The 27,657-nt window shown below is 38.0% G+C and overlaps 1 protein-coding gene across 2 annotated transcripts; it reads left to right on the top strand.

The window, feature by feature from the left end:
• Window positions 1-27,657, top strand: SH3BP1 (SH3 domain binding protein 1). 2 transcript variants are annotated; one of them, XM_053469520.1, is made up of 18 exons: window positions 1-504; window positions 4,277-4,319; window positions 8,290-8,394; window positions 8,485-8,561; window positions 9,589-9,700; window positions 10,017-10,093; window positions 10,610-10,733; window positions 13,631-13,699; window positions 14,057-14,147; window positions 19,655-19,794; window positions 20,059-20,170; window positions 21,838-21,919; window positions 22,009-22,089; window positions 22,999-23,112; window positions 23,374-23,471; window positions 23,703-23,850; window positions 25,050-25,183; window positions 26,326-27,657. In XM_053469520.1, the coding sequence occupies exons 1-18, from the start codon at window positions 449-451 to the stop codon at window positions 26,595-26,597; spliced, it is 1,935 nt and encodes a 644-aa protein (XP_053325495.1). In that variant the 5' UTR covers window positions 1-448; the 3' UTR covers window positions 26,598-27,657. The 2 variants fall into 2 exon arrangements, with proteins under 2 accessions (XP_053325495.1, XP_053325496.1); XM_053469521.1 differs by lacking the exons at window positions 1-504; window positions 4,277-4,319 and having other exon boundaries at window positions 8,378-8,394; window positions 9,579-9,700.

Below are 27,657 nucleotides of genomic sequence, written 5' to 3'. Positions count from 1 at the left end.
CTGAAAGTTTACAAAGTATCAGGCACATAATACGTGAAGTTCCCTAAATAGAGGCATTCAGATAATGCGCACGAGACGGGTAAAGTGCACAAAGCTACCGGGCAAAAAAATGAGAGAAATACCAAGCAACTACATTAAATAGTCTTACAAGACTAATTATCAGAGTCAAGGGGCAACAGGGAAACTTTGAATGAAATTGACTGTATGGCACATACCACCTAAAATTATAACACATTTTGTGATAGCTTGAGATAAACTGTTTATAACGGCTGTGTGAAATTAAAAGAACACACAGAACAAAAAAAAAAGTGTTTGAGAAGAGAAAAATCCAGTGTCTGAAGAAAAGCAGTCCTTCCGCAGACTAAGAAAGGAGGAGGAGACAGCCTCACCCACTGGCTCAGAGAAACAGGAGAGACAAGAAGAGTGCAAGGCTAGTGACACCTGCAACATGATTCAAAGGCACCTCAACAAAATGAGACAGCTGGCCAACTATGGCCCAGGAAGGTGAGTACAGCCACTCACTCTAACAAGTGTAGTAACAACGCTCCATTCAGCATTAACAGAATGCCCTATAGTCTATCACATTGCTGCTTGATATTAGAGGGAACTTACTTCTATAACTACAGCCACTAGATTGAAACAGCCTGTAAACATTGTAAGAAATGACATATCTTTCCATTGCTTCTGAACACAGTTTTAGTTTATAGTTTGAAAGCGTTATAAACTCCTGAGAGCGCTCTGCATTCAGATGCGCTGCAATCACGATATACATGTTACATACAGGACCTTCTACTGTTGAGAAATTAAACTCATTGCAAAATTGGAAAAAAGCTGCTTTCTGCCTCTATAAGGTAGTCATATTATCCTCCCTTACAAATTAACCATAGCGCAATGCACTCTATAAACGTAATGTTTAAAATCAATTTATTAGGTTTCGTTGCACTTTATAGCTTCATAGCTTCTAACCCCTCTGTTCTACTGGTATTCTCGCTATAGATATATTTCCATTACTGAACGTCTCTCCTATGAATCCTTGCTGCTTTATTAAATATATACATGTAATTCAGCCCTTTCTCCATGCACCTGCAACATGAGTCCCTACATTTTTATAACTCATAAAGGTGGACAACCTTGTTAGTAATTATTTCAAGGCTCATGCATGTTACCTCTACCTTACACTGTTTTCAACACCTCTTTTGGTGGCATGGGAGGTTTAGACCATATTCCCTATGAATGAAAATGCATATTATCTATGTCAAGGCCCTCGGTTAGTCAAGAAACAGGCGTCAAGAGGCATGTCATGATAGACATAGATATTAAAGTTCCTTTGTACTAGACCACCAAGGACAGAGAAGCAGTAGATCTGCATTTCCTGCAACAACTACAGCCATCCTGCCTATGATTCCAATTTGTAATAACTAATAAGTTTGCTTATTACACGTAACCACTTCAGTTAATTGTTTAGAGCCACTTAAACTTAATTTAAAGCTGATTGTATACTGTTATGTTCAGTAAAATGATGTACATATAGATGTTTGTATAGAACTGGATAGGTAGAGATGCACAGCCCTATTATAAAGGTTGCTGTAAGTAGGCCCTTTGATTCTTTTGAGCTCTTTGTTAGATTCTTCATGGAAATGCTTTGCGCAGACCAATATTACATTTGTAAAGAACAATGCTCCAGAGTAGATACTCAGCTACCTTTAACCTTGAATAATTGTGTTAAGTTTATGAGGTCAAAGTACAGAGTAATCTGCGTACATTTTTCTGATATTCTTACACAAATACTCAAAGACATTCACTACTTTCAGAATTAGTCGCCATGTTAGTTAAGTCTCATAAACAGACATGCATGCTAACGTACGGATTGTGCAAAAACACGCACAAAGTGTACACAGTGTTATAGATAAAGTCATAAATGAAGGGTATTATTACACAGACCAACTTTTGTTTGCCTGCAATATTCAACATAAGCGAAAATAACTTTGCGTAAAAATAAAACGATTTGTTTTGTTGTTGATCGAAGTTGTGTGTTATACCAGATTCAATGTAGAACACAAGTAATGATTAAAGTTCATGGGGTGCCTCTTCCATTTCACTCTTGAGGCTGTGCCAAACACGCCCTTTGCCTGTCACTACCTGTGGGCACTCCTAGTTATCGCCAAGTCTCCTACACTAAGGCATCTTGAATTCTGATTTGCCTTAATACGATGGGGGTGTGATAGTCTCCACATCTCAAAATAAGTGTCAGGACATGCAGGATTGCCCAACCAACAGAGTTTCCTGTGTAAGCTGTGCTTGTGTATGTAGAATGTAATAGAACTGTGCCTGTCTCTACCAGCATGCATGATATATTTTAACCCTGTATAGAAGGAAAACGGTTTAAATGCAACTTCCAATTATTCCCCAAATTGCACATCCGCAGCTAACTATTTAAACAAGGAATATAGCCCAGTTACTTAATAAACCTTATCGCAAAGAAATGACCTCTTTAAGAAAGAGCAAAATGAATTGTTTTGTTTCTTTTAGCAAGAGTCCAATCTACCTCTTGTACATTTGTTAAAAGAACCCCTCCATGCACACACTGGAGGAAACTGTCAGCATCATAGCTTTTAGCATAACTAAATTCATTAGTTAGAAGGAAGGGCCTTTTAAGGCTTGCAGTTTTTCAATAAGGCACAAGTGGGTCTGTGAAAGCAGAGGATCATGAGGAGGAAGGTGCTGGTAAGCCTTACTAATACCACATTCTGCTACAACAAATTAGTTTTATGAAGTTTCCTTTTTTCCTGGGTTTAAGTTCTCTAGTTTCCCATAACAGCCTCATGTCACCGCTTCCTTCGCCCTTTGGTAGCCAGCCACTTCACTTGTACCTTCACTTGTACATGCTGGGTGTTGCTGGGCTCCAAAAAAAGCTGTGCTGATGACAGCTGCCTTTTTTGTTGCAGAAAAACAATGGGATCTTATATCCACTTTTAACACAAGTTTCTCTATCCGTTGATGTTGCTAGATTTTAGTTGCATGTTTAATCTTTTGTCTGCAATACCAACTTATAGGATGGTGCTTCAGAACTAGAGGTTTAAAGGTTTTATCTGTGATCAGTGGCTGATTTAGCTGCATTCATTTATTTATTTTACATTAAGAAGTACTTTCTCCACCCCTGTCTGCCACACACTTCCTTGTTTTGCATTCAACTTTTTATATTTGGTTTCACATATTTCCTTATATTGCATTCTATTTTTGTTTAAGATTCTCTTTCTTATTTTTTGTTCTGAATCCTAAAAAACCAATCCGCTGCTTTGATCCTCTGTCTCATTCAATTCTTTATCCTTCTGTTTTCTCCGTATCAGCAACAAAGTTGCCGCCAGCCCCCTAACTATAAAAGTGGAGACCCACAACAAACTTTTAGAATTACCCTTATAGCTTGGGCTAATCAGACTTACCCAATGCTTCTTTCTAGTTATTCATTTTAACCTTTTGGCTATTTTTTCTTTAGTTCTCCATATAATTATTTTCTCACAAATTAAAAATGTTGTCTAGCTGTATGTACGGTACTATCTGTATGCTGACAAAAGAAAAGTCAACCATATAATCATGGCTGTGATTGATTCATTTGTCCCTCCCATCAAAATACAGATGCTAAATACAGGGAAGCAATTTTTATACATGTGCAAGATAACAACTGCATGTTGACATGAAAGAGAAAGAGAGCTTCAGTCCCAGTCAGTTTCTTCTTTAAAAAGGGTTGATCTTGTTGTAATTTAAAGTTAAATAGTTGGATTAGTGATTTGCTTTTGCATTCACTATGCCAGGGTAAGTTCTTTATGGAGGAATATGCCAGGCTTGGCTCCTTGTAATGCTTAGCAAAGTCAATGAGTTAAATCTTCAACTGTCCTGCAAACTCTCATTTTACTGAATAAAGCCCTCTGATATTTCATTGTCATACACTGTATACAGTCATACACTGCATAAATCCAGCGTGACATTATCTGTAATATATTCAGTATATTTCACTCTTTATTTTGGTAAATTTTGTTCTTTGTACTTTTGTTTAATTCCATCGTATGCTGTATTTAGGCCCCCTTGTTTACACAGCTAATATCCCACAAATCATTTCCACCCACATCTTCATCAGCATAAGATAGCTAATCATATCACTCCAGCTTTGGGCTGTGGGCTATAGCTTCAATGTGAGTTACAGTTCACGTTACATGTTGTCAACACCTTAGTTAAATTGTTTTCCCAGTCTCACCTTTTCATCTTTCTTCTTCTACCTCAGGTCCCAGGATGTAACAGACATGCTGACTGAGGATTTGCTGCAGGTAATAAAAAAAGTTTCAAAATGTATACCTATCTCATGTGTGTCACTATTTTTTACGATTATGAGTAAGTGGAGTTGTAACATCATATGATGCTCTGCCTACATTACATGTCACCGTTATCATGTCATACCCCCCCCACACACACACACACAATGCCTATTTTGATAAACATAATATTGTGCTTATAAAGTCACCACAATGGTGGTCTGTCAGTTTTGGCAAATATCCTGATTTTTTGCACCAATACAAGTTTTCACATCCCCTTGAAAATCGGTCTTGTTTAATTTTAAACTAGGGTTGTTCAACCTTGTGACAGACACAGTGCTGACTTTAAAATCATTTGGCAGCGTTGTACTGGACCCCTTTGCAAATGGTCAATTCACTGCGTGCTTTTGGGTAGGCATGTGCCCGGCAACAAGAAGCATGAGACAAAGTTTTGGACACTTTGCAATGGTAGAAACATTTAGGTGAGACAAGGGTTAGATCATGGATATAAAGGTATGAGGCTGAGAGTGAACGAAAAAAAGACACACTCATTGAGGCATGAGAATTAATACACACAAGGGAGCAGGATAATAGAACATGCACAGGGCTGGTACCAGCGAGTACCAGCGGTCTACCACCTCCGGCCTTGTGAGGCAACTAGCCCCATAACACTACCACAGCACTCGCAATTGATCATATGAAAAGACATTAGGGTTTTATGGCCCGAGGCAACTTGTGTCTCTAGCACCCCCCTTCTGCATGTGCTTGCTTGCCAATGTAGTAAAAACCTTAGTAATAACCAACTTATCAGCTAAGTGACCTATTAAGCACAGAGTGAAAAGATATATTTGGCAGTTAAAGTTATCTCTAGAGTAATATCTGTGGTGTAAGAGAGCACTGCTGTATAGTAGCCAGTTGTATCATATGGCTGTTAGACAAGGTTAGTGAAAGATTGTATCAGCTCCGGCTGTATGTAACGGTTGCGTGATGTTGAAAGCCCTGTGCTAAGGGTGCTGCACTGTTCATGTTACCAGAGGAAAGTTCTGTGGTTGTTTTTGCAAATGTATTTTTTTGTTGTTGATGTTATAGACATGCTTTGCTTGGAACTCCAGAACTTAAACTGATATTTAGAAATGCGAGATCACTCACAGTGTGTGTTCCTGTATGCTGGAGCCCCAATGACAGAGCTGCCATGGGGATGCAAACAGCAATCAATCAAAAATGGCCTAGGAATTTAATAAAACACATCATTACGCCGATATGAGGGCATGCTCTCCGTTTATGTTGAAATTGCTTTTTGTTTCTGTTTCCTATATCTGTTACTCACCAATTGGACTCTGATTAACTTTGTTCATTACAGTACCACACTTGCATCTTGTCTATTAAAAAAGAGGTTAAGTGTTTGCGTTATTTTGAAGATAAGAGCACACATATACTCTAATAACAGCTTTTAATGTTAGATTTTTCTTATTATTATTATTATTATTATTATTGTGTAAGAGTTATCTCGGAAAAAACTCAGCACACCTTTGCATCCGACTCAAACTTATAAAGTTTATTTTCTTACATATGTTATATATAGTTATATATAGTTATATATATACTTTGACACATTTATGTAACCGCATACTAATGCAAGCATTTCACTCATGTTGACAATGTTGACAATATATCAAATGAAGCTTACTTCCTGATTGCACAGTCCCATTACCAGGTTAATTTTATGTAAAACAGTTTGAGTTTCCGCCTCTTACTTATGCGTCCTGTTTACAGAACTTATAAAAAGGATAATAAAATCTGGAGCATATTGCTAGAAAATAGGGCTGTTTGCCAGACTCCATATGCATTCAGTAATGTAACAGTTTAAATTAGTTTCTCCCACAATACAAATACTTTTGGAACTATTTTTTACTTGTTAATATAGTTATTAAGGTGGGTAGCGTTCCAGTTTTTGGAGAAATTGTGCTCCACTGGGAATCGGTTCAATTGTTATTATCTTTGACCAATTAAGCAGAGAATACGATATGCAAAGGTCCCTTTAGTCCCAAACAGAAAGGTGCCTACTATTTAACTAGAGGAACATGTATGTGATCAGGGAGACACACAGTAGTATCAGGATGGCTATAGGGCACAACTGCAAACAGGGCTATAATAATACACTGCTCAAAATAATAAAGGGAACACATCCTAGATCTGAATGAATGAACTAATCGGATGACATACTTTCGTCCTTACATAGTTGAATGTGCTGACAACAAAATCACACAAAAATTCTCAAAGGAAATCAAATTTATCAACCTATGGAGGTCTGGATATAGAGTCACGCTCAAAATTAAAATGGAAAACCACACTACAGGCTGATCCAACTTTGACGTAATGTCCTTAAAACAAGTCACAATGAGGCTCAGTAGTGTGTGTGGCCTCCACGTGCCCGTATGACCTCCCTACAACGCCTGGACATGCTCCTGATGAGTTTGCAGATGGTCTCCTGAGGGATGTCCTCCCAGACCTGGACGAAAGCATCCGCCAACTCCTGGACAGTCTGTGGAGCAACGTGGCGTTGGTGGATGGAGCGAGACATGATGTCCCAGATCTGCTCAATCGGATTCAGGTCTGGGGAACGGGCGGGCCAGTCCATAGCATCAATGCCTTCCTCTTGCAGGAACTGCTGACACACTCCAGCCACATGAGGTCTAGCATTGTCTTGCATTAGGAGGAACCCCAAAGAAATGCCACCCCACACCATTACTGACCCACCGCCAAACCGGTCATGCTGGAGGATGTTGCAGGCAGCAGAACATTCTCCACGGCGTCTCCAGACTCTGTCACGTCTGTCACATGTGCTCAGTGTGAACCTGCTTTCATCTGTGAAGAGCACAGGGCGCCAGTGGCGAATATGCCAATCCTGGTGTTCTCTGGCAAATGCCAAACGTCCTACACGGTGTTGGGCTGTAAGCACAACCCCCACCTGTGGACGTTGGGCCCTCATACCACCCTCATGGAGTCTGTTTCTGACCGTTTGACTGGACACATGCACATTTGTGGCCTGCTGGAGGTCATTTTGCAGGGCTCTGGCAGTGCTCCTCCTGCTCCTCTTTGCACAAAGGCAGAGGTAGCGGTCCTGCTGCTGGGTTGTTGCCCTCCTACAGCCTCCTCCACGTCTCCTGATGCACTGGCCTGTCTCCTGGTAGCGCCTCCATGCTCTGGACACTTCGCTGACAGACACAGCAAACCTTCTTGCCCCAGCTCGCATTGATGTGCCATCCTGGATGAGCTGCACTACCTGAGCCACTTGTGTGGGTTGTAGACTCCGTCTCATGCTACCACTAGAGTGAAAGCACCGCCAGCATTCAAAAGTGACCAAAACATCAGCCAAGAAGCATAGGAACTGAGAAGTGGTCTGTGGTCACCACCTGCAGAACCACTCCTTTCTTGGGGGTGTCTTGCTAATTGCCTATAATTTCCACCTGCTGTCTGTTCCATTTGCACAACAGCATGTGAAATTGATTGTCCATCAGTGTTGCTTCCTAAGTGGACAGTGTGGTTTCACAGATGTGTGATTGACTTCGAGTTACATTGTGTTGTTTAAGTGTTCCCTTTTTTATTTTGAGCAGTATACATTATAACTATGCATAAAATGCAACAGTAATTCAATAACAGGTGTATATTAACAGAACAACATATTGAAATAATCAGATTCTGCTACTATATATATATATATATATATATATATATATATATGCATGTTTGATGTGTCAATGAGTAATACATGCAATATGGGACATCTTTGGAACTAGATTTTGTAAAAGTTCCTGTTAACCTAGACAAAGAGAGGAACTGAAGCAAACATGTTTTCATGTTCAAGAGAAATGTCATTGTGTAATATTACCACTTATACATTTATTATTGTTCCAGTGTTCCATTGGGTATTAAAATAAGTAACCCCACCATCTTAATCCCTCAATCTCCCTTTTATGACTTCCAGGCAGACCAGCAGGTAGAACCAGTGAAGAAAGTGGCTCATCTTGTTGGAAAACGTCTTGCTAGTTGTATGCAGAGCCCCATTGGCTCTGACATAGAGAAAAGGCTGGTGAGTATTATGGTCCATCAGAGAAAATGTAACGTAATGCAGAAAACACTGCAGCCGTTAATAATGGCTATGTTTGTCTCTCTTCTGCAGAAAAAGCTTGCACTAATGTCTCTATCTATGGCAATGGCTGATTGTATAAAAGAGATTGACTGTGAGTCAAGCCTAAGGTGAGCAAATATAAGGTGATGTATTCTAGAAAATGACAAATAACTTCTTACTTAAATATGGATTACTAACCTCACCATCATGATCATGTTGTTTCCTCTTACTTATGCCTCAATAAATCAACCCCTTCTAAATGATCTCAACCAGGGCCAAGACAGCTGTCTGGGATGCCTTAATCATGGATGCGCCCACTGCTGGAGGAGCAGGGCTGGTTGGAGAGATCATAGATTTCCTTCTAACCAGACCAAAATGAAGGGAGTGTTCATACAGACGGCAGATTCTGTGCCCCCTCACTTTGACCATTGATGCGCAATACTTGGATATAATGTCATATCTCGTTGCTCTGCATTGAAGCTGCATGCACTGCAAGGAGCACTTAATCTCCTACCACGGGAATCACGTGTGTATGTGGGTATAGGCAGGCTTGTGTGTGTATGAGCACGCTTTTGTAAGGGCAGTGTATATGTGTGTATTTTGATAGTTCATCCATTACTATTGCTTTTTTGGGTCTACAGGGATAAGATGATTCACTCCAACATATTTTTAACCCAGGGGCAATATTTTGTATTGTTTTTTTAAAAGTCCATAGTGTCCTTCGCTCAACTGCGAAAATGTCTGTCATGAACCATGTACATGTCTATCTCTGTTATAATCAGTGTGTCTGGGTGTCAGTGTACAGGATAATAATCAGTGAAGGGGCAGATCAATTATTTACCTGGCTCAGCTGCCCCTGCATAAGAAATAATTTCTCTACAACCTACTCTGTATAACATCTTTACTGTTGATGCTGCTAGGCCTTAAAATTATAGATATGAGAGCTATTTTTGCCCAGGGTGGGACTGGGTCTAGTACCACCCCTGTCTATAAAGGTGCTCTTGTAAAAACTGGCAACCATACTCGAGTAAAGAAAGACAAAATAAATAATTGAGCTAAACAAATTAAAAAATCAAATTATAAGCTGTTGGAAACCTAGACCATCACATGGGCAATAAAGTAAATTATAGCAAACCAATATAAAGTCTCTTATAGGAGAACACTGGAAATGAGCTGCTGTGTGGAGAACTCCTTGGCTCAAGACCTGGTAGAATTTGAAATGATCATGGAGCGAGATGTAATACAGCCCTTAAACAGACTTAGCGAGGTACTGTAACTTTTCTTTCACATTTTATCTACCACTTCCATTTACATTCCATAAATATTCCTCCTACTCTTATCACTTGTCTTATCATTTCTGCATAATACTATTTTTTTCGGTCTCGTTAAATGTTGGCAGTTGACCATGACTCAACAGAGACCAAGATACTGACATTTTAAAAACTCCCTAACATTGTTGTCTTCTGATGTTACAACTCTTCATCTTCAAATATAGTACCACAAAACTATAGCACAATAAAGTAATCCCTGACAAACAGCTTTTCCTCCAAAGTTACCACATATTGCCCAATCTCTTCTCTCAGGATGAATTACCTGGTATCCTAAAACACAGGAAACAACTCCAGAAGCTGATTACAGACTGGAACAATATAAGGAACAGGTAATTATAGATATATAATATAATATATATATATATATATATATACATACATATATATATTTATATGTGATACATAAAAAGTATTCACAAAATAAATATACAACTTCATCTAACAACTGCGTTACACAACATACATGGCTTCCTCTTATGTATACAGGTACATGCAGTGCTATCTATATGTCAGTATTGATATGTGATATTCTATTATATGTAAACTGAGTGCTTTTTGGTAGGTCTGTATAGATGTGTTTTTACAGGGATATATACCGGAAAGCACTAAATATTTGTAGGATACAATTTTGTAGGAATGATGCATATCAAAACTTACATGGTTTTGTGAGCAAAATGTGCATAGGTGTACAAATGACCCTGTATATTAAGAATGTAACACACAGTTACATGTACACAGTTACATGTAACATGTACATGTTGCATGTGTAGATATGTGCACTGTGTTATATGTGCATATAGTTGCACATAACTATGAGCAAAGTACAGAAACTCTTTTGCTTATAGATTATCTCAGGCCCAGAAGAATATTTCTGGGGGGCAAGGAGGTGTCAGCACAGGGACACCAGCCAAACTGGAAAGTCTTAAGGAGGAGGAGGAAGAGCTAAGAAGACGACTTGAACAAAGCAAGGTTTGTTGACATCATATAGATTTATGTGTAATCAATCCTTTAATCAGTATTTATATGTAAACATATTGTCTATTACATTGGAAATTTCTATGTCTTTTAAGTCATACATGCCCCGTATTACATAACTTTCCAGGAAGAGCTTGGTGTGATCATGGCCTGTGTTTTCCAAGCTTCGTAGAGTTTTCATGCAATAGCGGATCACTCCATAAATGTATTCTTACTAGAAAGAGATTCAGCTCCCATGGCACAAATCCAAAATACAATCACTATCTGCTCAAAGCTACGAACACTCATAATCACAGCATAGTGTGCATTGCCTACTGATTTTAACTCCTTCCATCCTTCATGTCATTGTATGCTGTAGTAAACATAGTGGGCTTTATGCCATAATGACATGGAACATATTGTGAAAACATGATAAAAAAAAAGTCTGCACCCAAGGCAGATGACTGAAGTCTGGCATATTATAGCCTCACATTTAAGCTAATTGCATGTTACCAAATCATTTACGGTAAGATCAGCTGGTCAGCGTGCAGGAAAAAAAGTTTGATCATTTGCATTGTACCACAACATGTACCCCCAACCTATTACAAATTAGAACTTTTATTTTTATGTTTACTTTCACATAAATATCCTTATATCTATATCATGATTGAAAACATTTCCAGGTTTGAGTCCACATAAAGAAGAGGTTAAAAAATTAATTTTGTGTACAGACGACTATCCAAATGCTCTTAAGAGTTGTGGGTTGTTCACTTTCCAGAAATACATAGTTTTGTATTTCGAACTGGTGGGATGGTAAGCAGCCCCAATTAAGACAGAGACTCTGCAAAACTATGGAACTGTCAAGTTTGGAAACAGTAATGGGCATGTTTCCACTTTTGCACAAAACAAAAAATCATGAGAACCTATGCATTGGTTTTAGTGGATTTTATTTGCAGCTACACATAGCTTGCACAAAAGAATCCCAAGCAACGCATTCATGAAAAAAATATGTCAAACTACTCAGATTGAACACATTTCTAACACCTGTGTTGAATAAATACCATTATTGAAATTTCTCAAATCTGAAACCCAAAGAATAACATCAGTACACTGAAATATGTCATCTAAATATAAATATTTGCGCAGTAAAAATATTTTTGCTGATTACAGTCTCTCCAGACACTCCTGAGAATTCTGGGCTCCCTCTGTAGGTTGAATACAGGTACTGTATCTAACCATGCAAGTCAATGGAGCCCAGCTTACTAATCACTGTTAGTAAAATAAATAAAAAAATAAAAAAATGGGTTGATGTCACCATCAGGGGAAGCATTAAGTTCCGACAAAATGCAAAAAAAATCCAAATATATATATATATGTATATATATATATATATATATATATATATATATATATATATATATATATATGCCATGTATTAAAAAATGTATTTTTGTGAGCAAGTCCTAAAATTAGCGCTATACCTTCACATGAAGTCTCGCATGGTATGAGTTCAAATACTGGTACTTTAAATGCCCATAGGGTGTCTATTTTTAAAAATGTATGATTTGATGGGGTAAATCAAATTAGCCGGGTTCAAATATATCCCAAAAAAGGACATGGACACAGACTGTCCAGATGTCTAAATTCTCCCCAAAAATGCACACCTCGCAAAGGTGGCCTTTTACCCCCCCAATAACTCGACAAACCCATGCATTGGTGTTATCACTGTACTCAGGAGATGTTGCTGAACACATATTATCGTGTTGTTTGGCTGTGGTATATACCAGGAGCTGTAAATTCATAGCTAATGTAGAATGTGTGTGGGGAAAAAACACACAAAAAATGTTTGATAAAGGCTGGTAGAAAAATGTGTGCATGGAAAGAGTTTAAATAACAGCATTTAAATTACCCTGAGGTAAATCAATGATCTGATGGGGTAAATTTAACTAACCAGCTTCAAATATCTCCCAAATAGGACAAGGGGACAGAAAAATGCACACTTCCGAAATGTGGCCTTTTACTTACAAGTAACCTGACAAACCCATGCATGGGTGGTATCACTGTACTGAAGGGATGTTGCATTTGAAATACCCTGAAATGTTTAGTTGTCAACCAAATATATAGTTTGATAGGGGTAAATGAAATTGGCCGGCTTCAAAGATGGCCCAAATAGGATATGGAGGCAGAATGGTCATATTTGGGGAAAAAAAAAAAGGTTTAAAATAGCAATATGCTACTTGTACTTATTGCCCTATAATGTGCAAAAAAGCACACAAAAAAAACATACAAATTTCATTGGCCAGCTTAAAACATACCCAAAATAGCACATGGCGGCTGAATGACCAAATTTTAAGATAGTGAAACGTTATTTGTACTTATTGCTCAATAACTTGAAGGAAATTTTTTTTTTTTAAAAAAAAAAAACATAAAAAATGGGTATTTCTTATCACAGGAGAAACAGTAGGATCTATTTACCTTGTGTAGAAAAAAATGCCTTGACATCGAGACATTACAGCAACACCGTTTATGTCGAAGAAAGCGATCGTAGATCGATAACATTATGCAATATGTTATGTCTATAATCATAACGATAATAAAACAGTATATGTAGTTGTCATACCTGGGAACTTCTGGGCTCCGGCTTCCCGGAGCCTTCCCTTGCGGGACACGGCCAGGACTGCACACTGACGTCAGTGGGGCCAGTGGGCGTTGACGGCAACTGGAAACACCTGCATTTAAAGGAAAATGGGCGCGGGGAGGATTCGGGTCTTGACTTGGAGAAGCAGTGCTCACCCGGCAATCTCCAGGTCAAACCCGGAGAGTTCCCAGGTATGGTAGTTGTTGATATAACTATGAGCTTTGTTAGTTTGCACAGAAGTCTTGTATTAATACCCTCCCTGGTTTGGTTCCAGGATGAATATTTGTCAGACCTTTATCAATTCATGACCAAGGAGGAGGAATATGAAAAATACTTTATCAGGGTGAGTTGAGCAACTATACACACTGAACACACATACTCGTGCACTGGCATATGTGTCAAACACAGATTAATGCTCACATAGTTCACATTGGCAACATTTGACATATTTAGAATGATAAAATAGATTGCAAAAAGCAATGTTATCAGATAACTCTAATCTGTGTTGACGATATTTGGCACAATAAGGCGTGTTGAAAATTAGGTACACAATCATAAAGATGCTTCTATGCACCTATACAGACTACAAGCTTTCAAACTGACAGTCCTGTTATAATGTATAATATTTAGGATGACTTAAAATCACATTTTTTTTTACTGACCCCACTACTTTCCATTGTCACCTGTATATCTTTCACAGCTCCTGGAACTGCAGGCTGAGTATCATAAAAAGTCCCTGCAACACCTGATAGAAGCGCTCGGAGAGCTCAGGGACACTTTGAAGCAGACAGGTTAGTATGGGAGCATGCTAGTTTCAAAAAGAATGATAGATAATAAAAAAGGGCATCTGTATGATCATTTCTATGCATTCCTAGAAATTACAGAGCCATTATTAGAAGTTGTACATTGCTGTTTCTTTGTTTTAGCGAACAAAGAACCCACACAATTATATATTTAATATATATATATATATATATTTTGAGCCCGTACATATACGGGCTTTGTCATTAAGGGGTTAAGTTCAACTGCAGTGAAATCCAGCAAAAGCTATACATCTAGATAACAGAAATATGGAAATATGGTTTTTGATGCTTTTTGGAAGAGCAGGGAGCACTGTTTTCCGGTATTGCATAGTAGTCTTTCTATATAGAAATCTTTTAAAAAACTATTTCACTTTCACAACTTAAAACTGCATTGTATGTTACTATAAATGTTCTAGCTGTGTATGGTAGTCTCTAGCACAACTGCAGCTGCAGAGAAAAGCAAGAGAGGCAGTGGTTACCGTTCTTCCTCGTGCCTTACTCACAATAGACCCTGCAGAATTCCATGGTGCTGCTTTTTGTAGGCAGTGGAAGCAATATTGCCAACAAAATCCTTGCCTGAGAGCCTGGTGACATTCTTGAGGTGTAACTGGCCACGCATAGTGGGTTGTCTGTGTAGAAAATCTGTGATAACATTGAGCTGACACTCCAGAGATGTATGTTGTTTCCCCTTTGTATAGCATGTATTAAATAAACACTGGTGTTTGTATTGAGTTAATGGCACATTTTGACACCATTTCTTTCTGTTCACTAAATGTAGTTTCAGGGGCTTGTCAGCTGGGTCAACCCACAAATGCCTGTTGTAATCAATTAGACACTGTTTGGATATTTGTGCATTTCCTCTACTAACTCTAAGGTAATGGCACTGCAGACTCATTGTGTATGGTTGACAATGTGTACACAACTTTTCAGTCTGTGTACCTTAGTGCCAATAATTTATTGCTGCCCAAAGCGATGGTACTGCTGCATATTTGCCTGGGATGTACCTGTTCCTTGCAGATTCCTAAATTTCGTACTCACACAGGTCAGGGGTTTAAAGATATGCATAAAGTGATGCTGTAATAGTAATTGTCCACACAGAGATGGTATCATTTATTGGGATAAAATAAGGTGAGGTCACACTATTTTTTCCATTTGATCCATTTGAAGCACAAAAGACCCCCAAAGGGTAAAATATCATTAAAAACAAATATGAGCTTCTCCACCAAGAACAGACAGCCACTTCATAGCCTGTCCTAAAGTGTGCCCCAGCTTGGGAGCATCTCAAGTTTTAGCTTTCTTGTGCCATTACAGAGGAAAACTCTCCATCAACATATCAGTCTAATCATGCCCCAAGGGCAGTTCTGAAGGAGAAAACTAAATGTCCTTCTCCTCAAAAATGTGTTTTTATTGTTATTTTTATTATTATTTTTATCATGGCAAACGTTTTCTATGGTTGTTGATTAAACTGTCTCAAATAGAGACAGAATGTGAAGTTATATACACAGAGTTTATTAACAGGGAGACAAAGGTTAGTTCTAAAGTACTTAATGCTCGAATTATAAGAAGATATCATTGCAGTTATAGTGTGGAATAGTATGCTTACATTTGTACATATCTCAAAGCAGAAAAAAACGGTTTTCTAGCTGGTCTGTGTAAACGATATAAAAATATTACATCAGCAGTTTAAATGCATTGGACAGCACTGTGCTATTGAAACTGTTTTTTGTATTGTTGTGCTGTAACTCTTTTGGCCACTAGGATACACTGTGCAGTAGCCTGTTACATGTATACTATGATTTAACTACAAGTGCTAAAAATGGAAACCTAAAATCATGGATTATACGACTTCCAAAATTATCTTACGACGGGTGTGGTTTCCGCCCAAATTAATCAAGTAAAGAAATACATCAGGCATCTGCCTCAGATCTGCCAGGATGAGATACCATATTTATAGAAATATATTTAAAGATAAATATCTGCAGTCTATGACGAAAATTGAAGTTTAGTTTAGCATATACAAGTTGAAAAATGGCAGATGAGGTGTTGCCAAAACCAGAAGAATTAAATATATTTTGGAGTGCTTTTCTCCTGTTGGTATCACAGCAAAAAAAATTGGGTGAATATTTAGGATGTAATACACCGAAGAGCTCTAAGCAGATTTGGGCATTCGTTTTTGCAAAAGTAGACAGAGAAGACATCTTTTCATCAAAATGGACCCCAAAAATGTGCCCATCTACTCCTAATTTGAAAGTGAAATCAGGGTTATTTCAGACCACTCTAATACAGATCCAACCAGGTTTAGAGCAACAGACTTTCCACTTTTGCACAAAAGGAATTGGAAGCTTTATGCACCTAAGTATCCATGCCAGAACTAGCAGGCATGGTTCTAAGCATCCAGACAAACATCCAATCATCTCTTCAGGAGGCTTAGCAGAGGTGAAAGTAGACCTAGGTTTACTTAGGCAGCAGAGCACTACCAAAACCTCCACTCTAATCCATACAGCAAATTTACAGCGCTTTAAGACCACAGTGATTTTTTTTTAAGACATTTCTTTGTAAAGGCTTTGCAGCCCTGGTCATGAAAGAACAATTGGCCTTTCCATGCTATTTACAACCATCGTGAAATGGTGATACTCCATCAGGGACTGATAGGAAGGTTTTTGACTACTATATAGCTTAACCTTGCACAGGGTCTCTCTTCATCCGGGGCTAAACCACTGACTAAGGCTGCTTCCTCTACAAATATATGGTAATTTTTCCAAGCCCTTGCTGCAGGAACTTGCACACTTTGTCATCTTAATAAACACAAAAAGAGCTTCACAAAATAAGATTTTTTTCCTTTTAAGCAAACACAAGCAGAACTTTTCACACAAGATTCTTCAGTTTTTTTTATGAAGTATTTACTGATTGCTTCTCGTGTCTATATTTTAATGACACTGACAAGAAACAATTGTTATAGATGGCAGAAATAAGCTGGAATTCTTAGCTGTGGATCTATGGTGAAGATGCTAAAAAAGTAAAATACTCAAGACTTTCATACACTACAAACTACAGCATTTTTCAGAGCCGTAGCATGGAAATGCACTATACCATATGACTCAAAGTTCTTTCATCATCCTCCAGATGTGTAGCAACACGCCACGTCTAGTCCATGTGCAGATGAGTCACATATCCAGCATAAGCAATGCTATCTTGCTTATTATACCAACACGGATCACAATCAAAGCTACAGAAATCAAGCAGACAATAGCTGTAAAATGGCTCAATCTAGCTTTCAAGATAAGCAATGTTATTCCTGAAGCCACCCGCCCCTGTCCTATACTTTCCCACTGTGTATAGGTGGAGTTTATTTTCAACCCAAACCCACCCTCATTGATCAATTATGACCTGCAGCATAGGTCCAACAACTTTTGTTTTTGTAATTATGGCACCTACAAAAGTTTTGTCTATCATACACTTTTTTATACCCTGCTTTTGTTCCTCTCCTCTGTCTTTATGCCTATATTTTTCCAGGTCCAGGTACCTTCCTTAATGATTGCTACAAACATCAAAAGGTCAGAATAAAAAGCATGTATGCTGTTCACCCTCAACAGATGAGATGGCCTGCCCAGTATCAAAGACTCTAGCATTTAAGATACTCACATAAGGACTAAATTCCTCTAACTAATGTCAAGTCATTGGATCATCTATTAGAGGAAAAAGGCATTCTGTTCTTTGCCAAGAAATGGATACGATGCAGTCAATGAAGCTTCTCATCATGAATTTCAACATCAAGTAGCAACTTTCCCACATCTGCTACTTAAGCGTTTTGCTCTCTACCTCACCTCACTTTACTTTTGCTTTGGAGACATTGTCAAAATATAAAGCCTAATGCATTTTGGATACATTTTTATAACTCATTGTATCAGTTAAGATCTTTACTTAGATGAATATTGTTCACAGCTGCTATGCTTAGTCCACACTATTCCCACTCCATTACACACCCATTTCCTAGTAAACATAAAGTACACAAAACACGCTAAGATGTGGTTGACTAACTCAGATGATCTCCTCCTACATGATGCATACTAGGTGAAACTAGGCAGGGTATACATATCTCAAGCCCTCTTGTCAGTTATTCTATGGATACATATCGTCCACAATCTCTAACTGTAGCTCTGCGCACTGTAGCTTACCTATGACTGTCGAAAGTCCTTACATCGCCAAACACAGCCTCACATTGAATTTGCCTTGCTTTTTACAACCCCTTATTTAAGACTAGTCCAATAGTTGGTCGTGGTTACAAGCTGAAATAACTCGGATCAGAGATTTATACCTGTGGAGTTCATTTATCAACAAATTAGAGAACTATGTAAGCTTCCACAGGCAAGCTGAATTCAACATCTTGTAACAAAGGTCTGCGGAATCGGCCGGCGCTTTATAAATAAATATAATGTAATGTAATGTAATTTTGCTATTTCCCCACTGTACACTCTACAAACATCTGTGTTCATATTCTCCCAGAAACCCAGACAACATTTCAACTCCTTTACAGTACAGTGGGAGAGAGACCTAGGATGAGTTGGCCCAATGAACAGAAATATTTGAAAATATGAAACAATGTACAACTTGCTCTCTTATACCAGAAGCATCCTACAAAGTAATAATACCCCATTCATAGAATATACCCCTCGGCATCAAATAGATCCTACAAGGTCTGTGGAACAACTGGAGATTATATCCATCTCTAGTCCACATATAAATATGAATTATGGATTGATTTGTTTAGCTTCGCCAGCAGTATTTTCCATATACAGCTCCATCCAGATCCCTGGATACCTTTACTCAACAGAAAAATCAACCTACGATTGCCAACATAAACACACATTTTTTGATGCATGTTTCTGCATAAATAATTGCAGCGGACTATTGGTAAAACATCTGTCAGCCATGGCTGGATCATGAACCTCCTTTTAAAACCGATATCTATATTACTGATATCCTCACTGACAGAGAAAAAATATTGAAGGACCATCTATCAACTACTCATCCCCTCATAAGCACCAGTGTTTGCAGAACTAAATATGCAGTTATACCTTGGATGTAGGAAACAATTATATTGTAGCAATTAACAAAACACACTGTTCATGATACATAATTTATTAACGTTATCATGTTCTATATAAAACAATAAAACTTCAAATTAAAAACGATTAACATTATACAGGCCTGCCAGTGTATTTTCTGTTTCACTTGTAAAACAAACCATTTTTTGTAAGATAGATGTTATGACTGAGTAAATTGGTGAGGCCTGACTCAGAAAAGGGCACAAGGCAAAGCCTAACCAGACCCTGTGTAAATCTCCTACCACCTTTCTTTTTCAAGCCCTAAACATCCATCATATATTGTCTTTTCCTTTCTCCGGTGTGTTTTAATGGTTTGCTTTTGTTGTATCGTATTACAACCCTCCTCTGTGTATCCTCAGTCATGCTTTCACCCATCCTCTCTGTTCACAGCCCACTCCCCAGGAGAGAAGACACCTGCTACTGTTTATGGTGTACCACTGGAGACACATCTGTCTAGGTTTGACTGCGAGATTGCTGTGCCCATATCTGCCTGTGTTAAAATGCTCCTGACGCATGGAATGCAGGAAGAGGTCCGTTCAAAAATATTTTCTTGTGCACGTGTGTGTGATTGCTGCTTAGGTGTGTAAAAAGGTGGTGGTGGTTTTATTGAATTGAGCAACCTTATTTGGGAAGGGGGTTTTCTTTCTATGTTCACTGAATCTCAGTGCGGATGCATAACAAACTGTCAACAAATCATTCAGATTTGTTATTTCTTATGGGTCTGTAAAGAATTTGCAATATTTTTTTGTGACCTTTCCTTGAAGGCATGTGACACTAACCTGTTCTTCCACCAGGGCCTATTTCGATTAGCTGCTGGGGCCTCAGTTCTGAAGAAGCTTAAGGCCAGTCTGGGTGCAGGCACAAGTGACCTGGCTGAATTTACTTCTGAACCTCATGCTGTGGCAGGTAAACTATTGTCCACTTGACACAGAAAATCTAAAAAAAAGTGGTAGACTATCTGCTACTCTACTGTATAAAGAGAACATATTATAATTTACATTTTAGAAAATGAACACTAGTAATCCGCATTTAGTGTTTACTATTCATTGTTTTGATACTGGACTGAAACAGTCTCAATCCATTTCATTCTTCTTTCTTGAACTTTGGCAGACTGGTCGAGGGTGCCAGATATCACAAAATTGTCTTTTATGATTTTTAAAAAAAGTGATAAATTCCATGGTCAAACTAGTATAAAATGTCAGAAAAAATAAACAAAAGGATTTATTTCCTGAAAGCATACATTTGGCCAATAACACAAGCACAAGTTTATCTTTCTTAAATTAATACAATGAGTCACAAGCAAAGAAATAATACAGTAACAATTAATCTCCAATGTCTACATACCACAGGTCTACTCCAAATCATGATTGCACAGTGTTTTCCAGACAGCATATTTTCACTGTTGAGCAAAAAGTTCACACCTAAACATCAAAATAACACCCACAAGCTATATATTACCCACAGCAACCATGAATCTCCCAAAAAATTATTGTTTTCTTAATATGTACCAATTAACATGTATCAGGCATATTTGAGGATGAGTTCTGCATGCTGAGCTACCTGGAAGAAAGAAAGATACAAAATATGTAGATACCTGGGAAACCCGGAGACTCTGGGAGAATCCCCAGTTCTCTGGGTTGACACACAAATCCAGTAGGTGGTGGGGGTTGGGGTCCTGACACATCCCACTCCCCTGCCCATTTCTCCCTTAAATTGGGGTGTTTCACGTGACATCAGCAGGCACTCCTGGTATGAATATGTATCTCTCATGTCTCCTGGGCATATTTATATATATATAGCAGATATTTTTTTCCATTAAAAAAGGCTAATGTTAGCCTCCCTCCCAGGACCCTTACACACTGCCTTTACACACACCTGCCCATAAACACACATATACATATACACTGGGAAGAATCTTTGAAAAGCAAAAACAGTGGTCTGGCTATTTCTTGACTAACTTACCGTAGTATCCTTGGGGGTATCCCATCTGGCCCTGGAGCTTTGTCTACTTTAAGTTTACTTAAATGTTTAAAAACTTTATCTGGAGTCAGCCATTCACTTTATCTGGAGTCAGCCACAAATGATTTAAGGTTTCTGTAGTGCTGAATTGCTAATCAGAAGGTAGTGGCTCTTCTTTGTTACATACAGATGAAAAAAGGCGTTTAGTATTGCTGCCTTTTCCTACAATAGCACCAAACTTTAAGGGTGTGGCCAATACAGTGCGAGAGGAGAAAATTACAGCTAAACGCGAGCACTGCAAAAGTGTTAAAACAGCCTTGGTCACAAAAGGTTCAAAAAATAATAAAACAGCCTGGTGTTACATTTTGGTGATGTGTTATGTTTTGTTTTGGGTTTATTTGACTTTTAAAGAATGCATATAAAAGTCCTCACATTGTTCATTGAAGTTTCTAGCAGTAGTAGAATTATCCCTGTTTTGGTCATGGGAAATATCTCAATAGAGTAATTTATATTTCATGTTATGTCCTAATTAGCTGCTTCTCTACTATCATTTAGACCTTAATTTGCATAGAGGTATAAAGAACCATATGAACTGTATTATTCACTCATTCTAGGTGCACTGAAGTCATACCTGCGAGAGCTCCCTGAACCTCTAATGACCTCTGAACTCTTTGATGAGTGGATGAAGGCTGCTTGGTAGTAGAGATAAACTGTTATTTGAGTTGAGAGACTAACCAGAAATATTTCTAGAATCCTTAACTTGTTTTTTGCTTTGTTTTCTTTAGCACCAAAGAGCCTGAGAAACGCACAGAATGCTACAGAGAGGTCTGTAAGAAGCTACCACCTGGAAATTTTAACAATCTCCGGTATGCACAGGAATACAATAGCTTTATAAAAACTAGCAAATTGCTTACAGTATGGTTATACACATATTTTCTGTGGTATTATACAGTGTGTCACTAGCATATGTGCAATCATTAAATGCTATTGCCATTTATCTTTCTCTCCTATTCCTCTTTCACTTTCTTCTGTCCTTCCGTTTCTTTCTTCTTCTCTTACTATTTCTCATTTCTCTGCCTTCTCCAAGTCTGTCGTTCTGTAATGACCCACAGGGGCTTCTGGTGTTGTGAGAGGGAGGCCAATATGCAGAGGCATTTAGCCATACCAGGCCTGGTCTGATTGTACAGGTGCCCAGGCAGATCCAGGTGGCACACAAAAAACAAAGAAGGGAAACATACAGACTAGCTCTAGGACCTAAAACTAATGCAGGTACAAAACAGAGGGACAGAGTGGGGCAGGTTAAATACAAAGAACAGAGAAATATAGTGTAAGGCACTTACAGACATACAGGGAACTGGATTCTTACTGCTTACTACTGCGACAGCATGCACACACAATTTCCAGCAGCCCCTCTTATCCTTATACATCAGAGCTTTGTTAGTGTGAATTATCAGTCACACTGGACTCTACCCATCATGACTGACAATTCCCATGATGTCAAGACTATTTTATGTATAAAGATACATATCTGAGCCATCACAATACTGGAACTAGCTATATATATGTTGCATATGATTAGGCCAGTACAGTGACATCCAAAACTAATTCGATATATACGTAAACTAGAACAAGCTTTATTCATACAGTGTGTTTCTTCAAAATAACTAAATGTAGTATTGTATATTAGAGCTGGAATGATTGTATAGTTTAAATCTTTCTCAAGATACCTCATAGCCTGTTTGGAATTCAGGTAATGCCGTCCTGTTATTTTCTAGGTATCTAATAAAATTTTTGGCAAAATTGGCAGAGCACCAAGATACAAACAAGATGACGCCCAGCAACATTGCAATTGTACTTGGTCCCAACCTATTGTGGGCCAAAAGTGATGGGTAAGATCTCATACAAAAGCATTCAGTTGATTTATGGAGTGAAGCTTTAATGTCAGGTGATACTTGGGTCACTGTAATTAGTTTTATATTATACATGTCTTAATATCAATAAGGCTACTCTGTTAGTAGCCCATGGCTTATCCTGCATTACCACTCAAGTTACTGGCTACTTCTTAAAGGTCGGGGTTTACTGTATTACTTTTCATGTTATCTAAGGTCTAAGCATTTTACCTTTTATACTAATATTTGTATTTCCTTCAGAGAACCCTCATTGATGAATATGGCATCAGCTAGCCCAATCCTGGTAGTGAATGTCGTTGAAGGGCTGATTAACTGTGCTGCAGATGTGTTTCCAGAAGGTGAGATCATTTAGAAAATAAACTAACCAGTCCATATGTAAAGGTAGTGAATTTACAAAAAAATGAAAAACTCTACCAGCAGTCTACCAGCAGTAATGAGAGGGAGTTGTGAGTTTGCAGCAGGAAGATAGAGTACAGATCAAATAATGTACAAAAGCTTTTAAGCTTAATGTTCAAACGCTTCTTGACTCGTCATTATAGCAACTCTTTGCAATGATTTGTTTATTACAGATGCAGATTTTGGAATTCCAGAGGCATCTGCCACAGTATCAACAGCAATGTCCTTACACATTCTAGAAAAGCCAACACAAGACCAAAATGACCAACAACCTCAAGAAGAACCTCTTCCTTCATCCCCTCCACCTACAAGCACAGTAATGTAAGCAATGCAGTAGTGCTTGGGTGCTTAGACACTAGATGTGGAATAGCATAGTAACAGTGTCAAGAAAAAGCATGTGAACCCCTAGACTAATGACTTCAACAAAAGCTAATTGGAGTCAGAAGTTAGCAAACATGGAGTCTAATTAATGAGAAGGGGTTTTTAGAGCTACTTTAAAAAAATAAAACAGTTTAAAAAATTGTTGATTTGCATAAAGCTGGGAAGGGTTACAAAGTAATTCTGAAGAGTTTACATATTCATCAGTCCACAGTTAGACAAATTGTTTATATATGGAAACAATTTTGTGCTGTGGCTTCTCTTCCTAGAAGTGGGCGCCCAGCCAAGATAACTACAAGGGCAAAACATAGAATGCACAAAGGAGGTTAAAAAAGAACCCTAGAGCTAAAGGCTTGCAGGAATCATTGGAACTGGTTAACATCTTGGTTCATTAGTCTACTATACGCAAAACATTGAACAGACATGGAGTCCCTGGCAGGCCACCACACAGGAAGCTGCTACTCTCCAAAAAAATAATTAAAAAGTTGCTGCGCACCTGAAGTTTGCTAAAGAGCACCTTGGCACTCCACAACGCTACTGAGAAAATGTTTTGTGGACTGATGAAACTAAGGTTAAAATGTTTAGGAATTTAAAATGGGTACCACCTACCAACATCCTGGACAGCATCCCATTATCATGGGGACAATGAATTCACAAGTTTATCAAGGTATCATACAAGATAATGTAAGGGTGGCTGTCCACCAGCTGAAGTTCAGTAGAAGTTGGGTGATGCATCGGTAGAATGGCCTTTTTCTTGCCACTATATAATGGTTTTGTCTGTTTAAATCATTTAAAAACCAATATATGAGGTAGCATTCAAATCATAGACATCATATTTAGATAAAAATATATATTTTACTAGATACTAGCACAAAAACAGAAAAGATCATTTGTCATCTGTGAATAGTTTAATTTACAATGCACATGTAGTCAGCATTCTTAAGAGTTGTATTGCTGTTCAGCTATTCAAATATATATGTCTGCTGACAGCAGGAAAATCTAAGACATCATGCGATAATACGTTTTAGAAATAACAGTAATATGTTCTATAGGAAATGTCAGGAGCTGGCAATTGACTGAATGTATAACTTATGACATCATGTGTATATAACATTTTTTATTTCTTATACTATCTACTTCAGAGAGGCTGATTGTGTAATTGGGCCTGCAGTGTTAGCTCCAGAAAAATCAGCACCACTAAAGCCTCTCGCATCAATTGAAGAGATCAGTCCCATTGGTAGCCCTGCAGAAGCCAGCCCCAACACTTCACGCAAAGGTGAGAACACTATATTAGCATCCACAAAATAATAAATGAGAATTGTAAATTTTCTAGAGCTTTTTCTACCGATTAAATAAGGGTAAACCAGGGGTGGCTCTATCTTTATACAGACCCTAAGTAAAAAGATGTATCATGACCCAATCGTAATATAATTGACTATAGTCAATTAATAAAAATAATCATTAAGTAGAGTATAATATTTCGGGTTTAAAGATCTCTGTGTCCTCTTTGTCCCCCAGAGGGACCCTTAGGCAACCAAGGAACTTAATCAACTGCTTAATCTGTTTAATACGGTATCTCCAAATCTGGAATGAACACACTGTAAGTGGATAGTAATGTTGCATCACACCTTTGCATTCCAGGAAGGGCACCACTCTTTTTGAAACTAACAAATTAATTGAACATGTTAAGCAACATGTATGTATTTAAGAGCACCAACAATACATTTACATTGCACATTATGTGCATCACACTTAAACATTTGAGGTCACCTAATTGTTAATTACTCTGAAAGATGGTATCCCTAAAACAAATCTTGAATATTAAAAAGAGTAATGAGGAACATTAAAAGGTTGCAATGAATCTTTATTTCTTTTTTTAATGGAAAGTATCTGAATACATCACATAATACTGTAAGCTTCCCCACACCAGTTCAATCAGTGAATTGGCTTTCAACATTAAAACAGCCAGTAACAATATTCATTTTCCAGCAGTATTATTTTGGCAGGCAGCAGATCAAACATTGCATGCACAAACCTAAGGAACTATAATTTGGGTCACTTATTTCTAATAAAAATTAGCTGCCCCTTAACCACAAGAATAAGTACATTAGTCAAAAACTGTATGAATAGGGAACAGAGATGGGAGATAGCATCAATAAGTGGCTTTGTCACTTGTTTCCTCAGTAACTCTGTGAAATCAATAACAAATACAAAAAGTAAAATGTCATGTGATGTATAAGGGTGTTTATGAATTATACACAAGCAGAAACAGGCACATTCTGAGTTAACCTTGGACACCACTGAAACTTGGTATCCATTCAGGACAAAGAGATCAGATGAATACTAGGAAGCCCAAACTAGAGTTTAAGTGACATTTTAAGAAATATTTTGAATCATTCTCTATTTCTTCTCATGTAGTCAAGAGACCAGCTCCTCAGAGACCGAGTGGCCCACCCCCTATACAGCCTCGAGCTCCCTCTACCACTGATAATATAGAAGACTATCAAAGCCCCAAACCTACTCCACGAAGAAATATAGGGGGTAGTGTCAGAGTACCAAATGTTGCTCCACCGCAACCACCACTGCCAGACAAGGCTGCCAGTGCAACTGCAGTTGACAACGATTTATCTTTGAAGATGCCACCACCAAGACCACTGCCAAGAAACAGAATTCAGTCCTCAGAAAACTGAATTGGGAATTACTTCCCACCTTGCCCTTTCCATGACTGTAAAAGAATGCATAGATAAAACATCCATGTTTTTCCTGTATGTTATAATGAAGTTATGATCAACTAGGTATGCAGTAGTCAGAAGTCACAATGTGTCTGGCTTTGTTGCAAACAGAGAACACAAAGTTAAATCCAATAAGGGAAAAAATGAAAATAATCCAAGCACAAACATGATAATGTACAATGGTGTTAAGGGTTAAGGATCCTTCCCCCTTAACTTTTGTGTTGTTTGCAGCTCTTGCTCACTTTACAATAAATAGGTGAGTGTCTCACCATTGCACATTATCGAGCTTGGATTCTTTGTGTTTCCCTCAATGGATTATTGGAGCTGCAGAGAGGGAGCCATAGCAGTGTTTATCCTATAGCTGCACAGGACATTACATCTCTGTTAATTTATTTAGTATGGTATGTATTCCCATTTTATAATTTTGGACTAGATACAATTAAGTAAGGCAGGGAAAACTATGTATAGATTGTAAATGAAACTTTGCAAGAAATGGATATATAACTGATATATATAGCAATACTACAATTAATCTTTTAATATAACCAAGGATGCAGCCAATCTCATGTGCAAAAGCCCATTGCATCTGGTCATGATCATTTTGTTGCAGACTAGCTAAAATCTTGAATTTAAAAGGATAATCTTGTGTATTAAAACCTATTGTTTCCTCTTCAATTATACTTCTAGCTTCTAGTGTAAAATTTGTTTTAAAACACTGTTTACATTATATTTTGAACTCTTTTGTTGTCTGAGGAAGATATGTAATAGTGAGGTTACATGGCAAAGCCACACCTTGACTTAGATGAGACAAATTTAATGGATACATGAAGTAACTGGCACAAAAGTCAATGATTTCTTCTGTCTTTTTTTCTACTTATGTATTTTTAAAACTTTTATGTTAAACACAGGACTGGAGCCTATGTTAACATCTTGTTTTAATGGTAAAGTGGTTAAATCTGCCTGTCTACCAATGTATTAAAAGTGTTTAGGCTATTAATACACTTCATATGATCAAGTA

This window comes from Spea bombifrons, chromosome 6, assembly GCF_027358695.1.
Source record: "Spea bombifrons isolate aSpeBom1 chromosome 6, aSpeBom1.2.pri, whole genome shotgun sequence".
Lineage (NCBI taxonomy): Eukaryota > Metazoa > Chordata > Amphibia > Anura > Pelobatidae > Spea > Spea bombifrons.
Note: the sequence above shows the minus strand (reverse complement) of the source record. Positions and strands in the feature narration are given on the sequence as shown.

Bases quoted from the DNA above. Each gene is read 5' to 3' on its own strand.
- SH3BP1 (XM_053469520.1), top strand. From the start codon at position 449: ATGATTCAAAGGCACCTCAACAAAATGAGACAGCTGGCCAACTATGGC. The intron at 505-4,276 runs GTGAGTACAGCC...CTTCTACCTCAG, and splicing joins GCCAACTATGGCCCAGGAAG to GTCCCAGGATGTAACAGACA. The intron at 22,090-22,998 runs GTATGCACAGGA...GTTATTTTCTAG, and splicing joins GGAAATTTTAACAATCTCCG to GTATCTAATAAAATTTTTGG.